Genomic DNA, 11457 nt, shown 5'->3' with positions numbered 1-11457 from the left:
AACTCTAATTACAGTGTAAAAAGGTTATGGCTTTTAAATTTTAATTCTCATTTAAACCTCATATGCTCCTTAACAATACACTTTAAATTTATTGCTTTAATATTTGGAAAGTAGTTTATATTGATCTAACTTGTAATTGAAAATTACATTGCTCCGTCAGAGTTGAAATTTTTTGAAAAATGTCTTTTACTGCTCTTGGTATAACACCCATCTCCTTGACTGGTCCAACTGAATAAGCCATGCCCATTGAATGAGTTTTTCCGGAGCCAGTCTGACCATAAGCTAATATTGTCACATTGTAGCCTAAAATATATTTTTAGATTGAACAAAATAATAAATAATAAAGTAAAGATACTGAAGATAAAAATAGAATTTGGGATTATAGATGAGAGATAAATTCACCTACACCAAAGTTATGTTATGTCAAAATTAAATTCTAGTAGAAATAAATTACCCTTAAACAATCCATCAACTAAACCCTTAACAGCAGTGTCATAAAATTCAGCTTGCGAAACTTCTGGTGGAAATACATGGTTGTAAGTAAAAGAAAGATTTTTTATTAAAACTTGAGGTTTATTTGGCACTGTTTCGAGGCATTTAACATATCCTTTAGAAATTTCGGATTTGACTAAAGGCCTTATCCTTAAAGCCACCTGTACACTAACAGCAGAATCAGCCATCTGAAATTTTTTCAAAATCGTTTGAGCAGGTGTAGATCTTATATGAGATATTCTATTTTATTTATGAAGAAAATAATATACTTCATCAATCCTACTTTAAAAAACGATAATAATTTTAGTAAAGTTTGACGAATTTTTAAAATTAAACTACTTGTCGTAATGCCGTAATATTACAGTAAGTTCTATAAGACCATGATTAAGACCAAAAAAAAGTTCCATGAAAATAGGCTTAAATTTTTTTTCAACAGTTCATTAGGCTCAGTAGATTTTCACCTAAAATTAATCAGTACCATTCCCAACTAATATCTTTCGAACAGTTTTTGATTTTTTAAAATCGGTTCGGTAGGATGAGCTTAAATATGGACGAAAAGTTTAACACTTTTTTTTAAATTGCAAAGAAACGGCTTGGCAGATCGTCGCACAAAACTGACAAACGATAGTCCTCACCGAAATACATCAAATGGCTTTTAAATTTCTGAAATCGGTTCAGGCGCTTTTGAGAAAACGTCGATCAAAAGTCTAATTTTGACAAATGTCAAAAAAACTATACCAATTTTTGCAAACTTTGACGAATTTTTAAAGCTAAACGAGTTGTCGTAGGGCCGTAATATTTTAGTATGACCTAGAAAACTATGGTATCTACCGTCAAAAAAAAAATCATAAAAATCGTCGATTTTTTTTTTTTTTAAACGTTATTACAAGAAAACGGCTCGGCCGATCTTTACCAAAAACTAATCAGCACGATTCCCAACCAATATCTATCGAATGGTTTTTGAATTTTCAGAATCGATTTAGAATTGCGGGCTAAAACGTGGGCGAAAAATTTTTCACTTTTCTGCATTTTACAACGAAACGGCCCGGCCGATCGCCGCACAAAACTCAGAGACGATAGTCCTCATCGAGATACATCGAATGGCTTTTAAATTTTTAAAATCGGTCCAGTCATTTTTGAGAAAACGTCGATTTACGGCAAAAAATCTGTTCACATACACACACACACACATACTTTTTCCAAATTTGGTCTCATTCGATTCAGAATGGCTTGAAACGTCGAGAAAACATAAAATTAGCGAATCGGATTTTTTGATGAAAACATAAACTTCTCCTTCGGGAAGTTAATAAATTGTCATCATAATATTGAATAAATGTGCCGATATCCAGTGTCAATATATGAGATGGAAGATGAACTGTCGTTAACCTCATACATTTTTGTATCATTATATTGTGACAACTGGAGGTTGAAGCCCCCTTCTTGGGGTATGCAATGGCTGCCAAATATTATATTCTAGCCTTGCAACCCCATTACGAAGGGGTTACTTCAACACTCCAATCGCCCGCTAAAGTACCTGTAATTACCTGTGGGGGTTAGTAGCTACTATACGAATGAAACCAAGATTACTTTTATAACTAACTCTATTTAAATAATTAATAATTCATTGCGTATGTATGTGTGGAACTTGACTGTACTTTCATACAGTCAATGTTCCGTAACTAATACTTCTTATTCTTACATCTTATGCTTATATAATCGTATGAGTATATGGGGGAGAGAATAGCTATATCTTCTAATTTACATAATCTGACCTTTAAGCTGGACCTGTCTTGTTGCACAACACACACACAACTAACACTAACGTATCCCAAGGCGTTCGCCTATGGGATACGTCTCAGAAGGCTGTCACTTATTAATTCTCAGGATCTCCGGAGCGTCTCTCTGATGGACCCCAAGAACCAATAGATAGTTAGGGATAGTGGTAGGGATGGTGTACCCTGGGTTGACGACTATCAGGCGACAATAATTATCAATACGACGATAATTATGATTATCGTCACAATATGATTCAATATGCTATTACCAAATGAATAAATCTGTATAAGATGGTTTAATATAAAATGTCAATAAAAAACGTTAATTCCAATTGCAATCTTGATATAAGGTACAAAACACGAACAACAGCCGGACAGTAGTGGAATATAATTCTACATATTATCTCAAAACTATCCAATTTGAATTGTCGTTTTTTAAATTTAAATCAATTTTTGTTCTAAAAAATACTGCTTATTTTTTAGCGATAAAACAATTAAAAAATGTAAACTGCGAGTGGAATGTTTCAAAATATCAATAGCCATGTTCCAGAAATATTTATATATTTTTTGGAGCAAGTAAAATAAAGTAAGTAAATTTAATAATTCGACGATTCAAAGTGGGTTATTTTATAATAATATGTAATGTTATATTCTATCGTATAAGGGCTGTTGTTCGGCTTAGGTTTTTTACATCTAGATTGCAATTAGAATTAACGTTTTTTATCGACATTTTGGATCAAAATATCTTATACAGATTCATTCGTCTTTTAGTAATGACATACTGTAGCATATAATGATATAAAATTGGCGGAGACACTTCATCTTCTATCTCATATGTTGCCATTAGATATTGACACAGTTATTAAAAATTATGAATTTGGATTGTCATCATTGATTCATGTATACTTAATTATTAACGTTTCATCTAATTTGAATGATTCAAAAAACATTCGATTCATATAAATAAGGAGAAGTGCTGTTTAATTTTTGGCAAAGCCGTTTCGAAGATACGAGGCAAAAAGTGCAAAAAATAGTGATTCAGTTTTGAAGAGAATGGAGCGATAAGAAAACGATTTCAATAATTTAAAAAAACATTTTACTTATATTGACAAAATGAGCAACTGATTAAATTTTGAGGAATGTGAAAAAAGTGAAGAAAATGGCATTTGGCGGTGAAAAATGATCATTAGACATATCGATGCTTTTCTGACGCAACCTCGTAACTCGATTTTTGACGATTTTGAGTTTTAATCGGAAAATGAATCACTAAATATAGACGCATAGATCTGTGAAGTTTTGTAAAAAAAAATCAACCGAACGTTTTTTATTGAGAAGAATACAATCACGTATCTCAATTCAAAAAATGTGCCATGCGCAACCTCGTATCTCAGTTTCTAATACATGGTGGCGTATATAAACAAGTTTCGCTGTCAGCAATGTTGTTTAGTTCAATCTTTCTAATAAAAATTATTATTCAATTAAGTTAATTGTTATTAAAACTTAATGACCGATAGTTAATAAATACATTTATTATTGACTTACCGCAAGTTATAGTAATTTTCCTAAAATTGTAATTTACATATAGTTAATAAACCTTTTTACATATGTTCGGACGTCTTTTCATTTTATTATATTGGCCATGAAAGTTTACAAAACTTCAGAGCATTAAGCTTTATACGGAATGGTTGCTACCCCTGGTAGAGGGGGGTAGCGGAGTGTTTCAAAGGAACTAGTCGTTCTGTTCTAAAAGTGAAGCCGACTTAACCACATGTAAATAACCTATACGCATAAATATATTTTTCTTCATTAATACTTAATAATACATCAGTTATTGTGATTAGAACTGCAACAAATACAGAATATAAAATTAAATCAGTTTTTTAATACAGTCCACAGCGACAAAGGTTAAATAATAACCTAACAACCTGAGTGATCGAAGAAGAAGAGTTTTAGTAAATTCTTGAAATACGCACAAATAAACATTTTGGTCCTTCGAGCCGGATCGTGAATTACAAGCAGTTAATTAAAGTACAATAGTGATAACAAATTTCTAAGTGTTGTGAAGAAGAAACAATCAAAAGCGGCTAAACTTTATAACCACGTGGCGGTCAGACCAGAGCAAACAAGGGCAACGAAGGCTGAGGACAATTACAACATCTACACACCTGTATTACAAGTAAGTCTGTTTTCATTCCTTTCATAATATCCCAATAATTTCACATATTGCTCGGTTGTGTTTAATATTGTATTCAAAATGGCGGAACTTAAAGCGAAGCGTGGATTCATTAAATCCAAATTGACGAGAGTGCAAAATTTTGTAAATTCATTAGATTCCACAATACTAGATGAAAATATAATTATTGAATTAAATACCAGACTCGAAAAGATATTACCAATTATTGATGAATTTGAAACGATACAATATGAAATTGAATTAATTGAGGGTGTATCAGAAAGCGATAAGGAATCTTTCGAAAGTGATTATTATAGAACAATAGCTAAATTAAAATTTATAATTCAAAATTTCAATGACACGAAAAAATGTAAAGACGATCAGCAAACATTAGGGCCGTCTAGCATTGATTCGTATACAAATATCAAAAATATTAAATTGCCAACAATTAAACTTCCCACGTTTGATGGAAGTTACGATAAATGGTTAGAATTTCATGATTCATTTAACGCTTTGGTGCATAGCGACAATACTTTGAGCAAAATTCAAAAATTTTATTATTTAAAATCATCATTAGAAAAAGATGCTAAAAATAGCATTGCAGCTATAGAGGCATCCGATTCTAATTATGATATAGCATGGCAAATTTTAAAAGACAGGTTTGAAAATAAACGGTTAATCATACATAATCACATAAAGGCAATTTTTGATAGTCCAAAATGTAATCGCGAATCTCATTCAGAATTAAGAACGTTATTAGAAACGATTTCTAGGCATCTACGCTCATTAGAGTCATTAGGCAAACCCACAGATAAATGGGACACAATTATTATATTTATATTCACAAATAAATTCGATACGCGTACGTTACGGGATTGGGAATCTTTTAACTGTAGCAAAGACAAGCCGACGTTGACAGATATTAATAATTTTATTAAACAAAAATGTGATATGTTAGAAAAGTTATCCACAAATATTAGTAGTAAACCTTTTCCTAATAATATTAATAAATCTTTGGCTCAACACATAAAATATAAGAGCACAAATAATAATCATAATCCATCAATTAATTATCTGTCAACGGGGCGGCAAACTTGCTATTTATGTGAAGAAAATCACTCTTTATATTACTGTAAGCATTTCAAAGCGCTATCTATTAAAGATAGGATAAGTAAAATCAAAGAATTGAATTTATGTATAAATTGTTTCAAGCGAGGGCATAAGGTAGACGTTTGTTTGGCATTTCCGTGTAAAATATGCAAAATGAAACATAATACATTGGTTCATTTGAAGAGACTAATACAATTCCTAGCACATCGGGTTCAAATATGACGGTTGCTAATTATTCGACAAAAAATATTAATACAAAATTACAGCCACAAGTAATTTTAGCAACAGCTGTAATAAAAGTAGAAAACTCGAGCGGGGAGTTCATAGAATGTCGGTGTCTTTTAGATTGCGGGGCACAAAGTAATTTTATTACGGCAGATACCTGCAAAAGGCTAGGTATAAAACTAGACAAAACAAATTACACAGTTATGGGCGTCGGGCAGATAGAGACCAATATTCGGTTCTCAACAAATGTTAATTTTAAATCTACAAATAATTCATTTAAATCCAATATAAATTGTTTAGTGCTAGAAAAAATAACAGAACCACTTCCATTAGTTTCCATAGGTAACAATTTTAAAATTCCGACAAATATTTTCTTAGCTGATCCGGAATATAATAAGACGCGAAATATAGATATACTTTTAGGGGCTGATATGTTTTGGAAACTTTTATCGGTAGGTAGAATTAAATTAGGTGATAACGCACCGATTTTACAGAAAACTTTATTAGGTTGGATATTAGTTGGGTCGTTTTCTCCGAATTGCACATATTCAAAAAATTCAAAACATTCAACAAATTTATTGGCATTGAATATTTGTAATCTCAGTCAACAATTAGAAAAATTTTGGCAATTAGAAGAAATAAAAAACGATATTAGTCATTTAACTGACGACGAAACGTTTTGTGAAAATCATTTTATAACAAATGTTAAACGCGATTCTACTGGTAGATTTATAGTGAAAATTCCTTTTAAAGATAACAAAGTTCACTTAGGAGATTCTAAAAGTCATGCTGTTCAAAGATTTCTGACACTTGAACGTAAATTTCACAGAAATAGTTTATTAAAAGTAGATTACGTAAATTTTATTAACGAATATATCCAATTAGGACATATGTCTGAAGTTAGGAATTTTAAGATTAAGTCAAATAATCAATATTTTTTGCCACATCACGCTGTAAAAAATGAATATAGTTCAACAACAAAAACGAGAGTTGTCTTTGATGGGTCGGCAAAAACCTCAAGTGGCTTGTCATTAAATGATGTTCAATATACGGGACCATCAATTCAAAATGATTTATTTTCAATCATTTTAAGATTTAGAATACATAAATATGTTTTGTTAGGCGATATCTCAAAAATGTATCGGCAAATATTAATTAATGAGGACGACAGGGATTGGCAATTGATTGTTTGGCGGGCCAATCCAACAGATGATTTGAAAACTTATAAATTAAATACGGTCACATATGGCACAGCATCTGCGCCGTTTTTAGCTATACGTTGCCTTAAAGAATTGGCAAAAGAAAATGAAACACGTTTGCCTTCCGCTTGTAAAATAATTGACAAAGATTTTTATGTAGATGACCTGATGACAGGGGCGGAAACTATTAATGATTTAATAAAAATAAAAAATGAAGTATATGACATTTTAAAAAGCGGTGGATTTGAGTTACGAAAATGGCTATCAAATATAGATATTAACGAATATGAAAAACGCGAATATAAGCTAAATTATGAAGAAATTAATACGCTAGAACTAATGCAATCAGAAGTAAATAAAAGTCTTGGAATAATGTGGAATTACAAATTAGATACAATTAGTTACATCAATAAACATTTCATTAAGAATAACAATATTCCAACAAAGCGAACTGTTTTATCACACGTTAGTCAAATTTTTGATCCCCTAGGATTAGTAGGTCCAATTACTATAGTGGGAAAAATGATTATGCAACAACTATGGAAATTGGGTATAGGGTGGGACGAACAACTTCCCGAAAATTTAGTTAAGGAGTGGTCTAATTTTTATGACGGTTTACAATTATTAAAACATATCTCAATTGAACGATGTACGCGACAAGCAAATTATGATAGTAGATTAGAATTGCATGGGTTTTCAGATGCTTCCGAAAAAGCATATGGCGCCTGTATTTACGTTAGGACGATTTCAAAAGACTCAATATGCGTACGGTTACTTTGTGCAAAGTCAAAGGTTGCTCCAGTAAAGCAAATATCCTTACCAAAGTTAGAACTATCCGCGGCAAATCTTCTAGCCAATTTAATGACAAAAGTAAAAGAATCCCTTAGCATTCATATTGATGATATTTATTTGTGGTCCGATTCAACGATTACACTCTGCTGGATTCGAGCTCATCCATCAAAATGGAAAACCTTTGTAGCAAATAGAGTAAGTAATATTCAGTCATTAACTAAAATAGCACATTGGAAACATGTCAAATCTGCAGATAATCCAAGCGACTTAATATCACGCGGAGTTCATATATCAACTTTAATCAATTGTAAGCTATGGTGGGAAGGACCTTTATGGCTTTCTCAAAATATTACAACTTTGAATTCTGTAGATAATTTAAATTTTGATGACAAAAACATACCAGAAACAAGAGCAATTAATTTATTAGTCACCAATGTAGAATTTGATTTATTTTCTCGGTTTTCGTCATTGCGAAAATTACAATCAATAATGGCATATGTAAATAGATTTATTACGAATTGTAGACTTAAAAAGGATAAGTATAAACGGAAGTTTGGACCACTTACAACACAAGAATTAGATCAAGCTTTTAAAGTATTGATAGTAATTGCACAAAAACAATCTTTCCAATTAGATTATAAGAATCTTGTCAATTCTAAATCGCTCAGTAAAGAGAGCAGAATTTTATGTTTAAATCCTTTTATGGATAATTCGAAAATTATGCGAGTAAGCGGTCGATTAAAAAACACAAATTATTCATTTGATAAAATTCATCCTATAATATTATGCCCAAAACATAAATTAACTACGTTAATATTGCATCAAGAGCATCACCGATTACTTCACTGTGGTGCTCAACAACTTCTCGCAAGTATTAGAGAACGATTTTGGCCAATTTCTGGACGTAACGCTTGTAAAGAAATTATTCGGAAATGCGTTACTTGTTTCAAAGCAAAACCATCGTCAAATGATTATTTAATGGGAAATTTGCCTAGTAGTAGAGTTAATCAAGATTTTCCATTTAACAATGTCGGCCTTGATTATGCTGGACCGTTTATTATCAAAGATCGAATAACACGCGGTGCCAAATTTATTAAGGTTTATATTTGTATTTTTATATGCATGTGCACCAAGGCTATTCATTTGGATCTGGTCTGCGATTTATCGACAGAATCCTTTTTACAAACATTAAAACGATTCAGTGCTAGAAGAGGTCTTCCTAGTAATATATTTTCGGACAATGCAACAACATTCGTTGGAGCAAACAATCATTTAAAAGATTTATATAAATTTTTATTGGAATCTAACGAAGAGATTAGAAGCAAATTAATAAGTCAAAATATTAGCTGGCATTTTATACCAGCAAGATCTCCTCATTTCGGCGGACTGTGGGAAGCTGGAGTAAAAAGTTTAAAATACCATCTTCGTAGGGTGTTACGCGAGACAAAATTATGTTACAATTCAATGTATACATTATTAACACAAATCGAAGCAATTTTGAATTCTCGTCCGTTAACTCCCTTATCCTCTGATCCATCTGATCTCAATCCACTACTCCAGCACATTTCCTGATCGGCAGATCATTAACATCACTTCCAGAAAATTCACTTTCCCACATCCCAGAAAACAGACTAACAAAACTCCAGCATCTTGAAAAGCTAAGGCAGCATTTTTGGACAAGATGGCACAAGGAATATCTAGGAGAATTACAATCACGGACCAAATGGAGAAGACCAATGGAACAAGATAATCTTATAGGCAAACTGGTGCTTATAAAAGATGACAATCTACCACCATTAAAATGGCGTCTTGGACGGATCACAGATATACACCCAGGCAATGATGGTGTCGTACGGGTTGTTACACTGAAGGGCCCCAATGGAGAACTAAAAAGGGCACTAAACAAAGTGTGCATTCTACCAATCAATAATGAAATATCTTAAGTTTTATATAATATTAAGAAATATAAGTTAAATAATTTTAGATTAGATTGTCATGCAAATCACTATTACATTGTTAATCAATTTTTATACTCGTAAAATCTTTATACAATTTCTATACTTAATGTTAGTTCAAATCGCTATGTTTATATTTTAAAAGCTGTTAGCTTTTCAAGGCGGCCGGCATGTTCGGACGTCTTTTCATTTTATTATATTGGCCATGAAAGTTTACAAAACTTCAGAGCATTAAGCTTTATACGGAATGGTTGCTACCCCTGGTAGAGGGGGGTAGCGGAGTGTTTCAAAGGAACTAGTCGTTCTGTTCTAAAAGTGAAGCCGACTTAACCACATGTAAATAACCTATACGCATAAATATATTTTTCTTCATTAATACTTAATAATACATCAGTTATTGTGATTAGAACTGCAACAAATACAGAATATAAAATTAAATCAGTTTTTTAATACAGTCCACAGCGACAAAGGTTAAATAATAACCTAACAACCTGAGTGATCGAAGAAGAAGAGTTTTAGTAAATTCTTGAAATACGCACAAATAAACAACATATTTAACGTTTCAGAGGTTTTTGAATATATTGACATACCTTAAAGAAATGGATGTATGTGTTTGTGTGTGTGTGTGTGTGGATACAATTTTCTGTCCACGTTTTCGGGAGCACGGATCAACCGATTTTAAACATTCAAAAAGCAATCGTTTCCTATTGAGAAAACAGAGCATCCGATTTGAATTATTTAAAAACATTCAATTTGTATTGATGACGTGGTGATTAGTTTCTGGAAAAGACAGGCCCAGTCGTTTCAAAGCTTCCGATTCGAATGATTCAAAAAACATTTTGCAGTATAAAGAATCGATTAGTTTAGGAAAGCAGAAATTTTTTTTGTCCATTTTTTTTAATTTACAATTATTTCAATTTATTACAATATGAAAAATGATTCGGATTTTAATTTTAATGCTAGCTAAAATTCTAAAACTCTCTTATATACTTCAAGTAAATAAATTTAAATTTGCAAATTAGTTTATATAATTCTTATAAATATGAGATATGTTCTTTTATACTTTTATTTACTTTTTATGTATACATATATAAACGTCGTTCTCCAATTTATTCTTATATTTTGTCATTCAAATACGAATACTATTTGAAATCATTTATTATTCCTCGATTCTATTTAATTACGGAACGGGAAGTTCCACCAATTTGCTTAAAGACACGATGCCATGCACCACTAGTTATATTTTTATTATGTTGAGAACAAATATCACAGTAAGCTACAAAAATTAAACAATTATCAATTCTTATTGATAATAAATTCTCACATGAAATTAAATTTTGTATTTTTTAGAGTTAGATAATGTGTCATCCGCAGATAAAAAAATAATTAAATAAAGAAATAATAACAAACTAGTATGACTATTAACACAAACACATAAATAAATGTTAAAAAAATTTGAAGTAAAATATTAAATTTATTGTATGTAGATTAAGATTCAATATTATATTATATAATCATTCATGAATCTCTTGACATCTCTATAAAATTAAAATAGTTAATAGTAAAATTGAAATGGTATTTCAAAGTGAAATATGTATATAAATTAAATATTAAAAAATATTAAATATTTATTCTTGCAATCCTACTTATTGAAAAAATATGAAGGTACAAAAAGTTCTTATATCATTTCTTTGAAAAATAATAAAATCAGAATATAATAGTTTTGATTCAAATTG

At 31.0% G+C, this 11457-nt stretch overlaps 1 protein-coding gene across 1 annotated transcript; it reads left to right on the top strand.

Moving 5' to 3' along the window:
- The first annotated feature begins 6911 nt into the window (after positions 1 to 6911).
- LOC113380584 lies at positions 6912 to 9709 on the top strand. Its single transcript, XM_026619769.1, has 2 exons — positions 6912 to 9174; positions 9327 to 9709. The coding sequence occupies exons 1-2, from the start codon at positions 6912 to 6914 to the stop codon at positions 9707 to 9709; spliced, it is 2646 nt and encodes an 881-aa protein (XP_026475554.1).
- The last annotated feature ends 1748 nt before the right edge of the window (positions 9710 to 11457 follow it).

This window comes from Ctenocephalides felis, unplaced genomic scaffold (assembly GCF_003426905.1).
Source record: "Ctenocephalides felis isolate EL2017-DRISC unplaced genomic scaffold, ASM342690v1 CF-g0.4_SCAFFOLD_02230, whole genome shotgun sequence".
Taxonomy (NCBI): domain Eukaryota; kingdom Metazoa; phylum Arthropoda; class Insecta; order Siphonaptera; family Pulicidae; genus Ctenocephalides; species Ctenocephalides felis.
The sequence above is the reverse complement of the archived record's forward strand: the minus strand, read 5'-3'. Positions and strand labels throughout refer to the sequence as shown.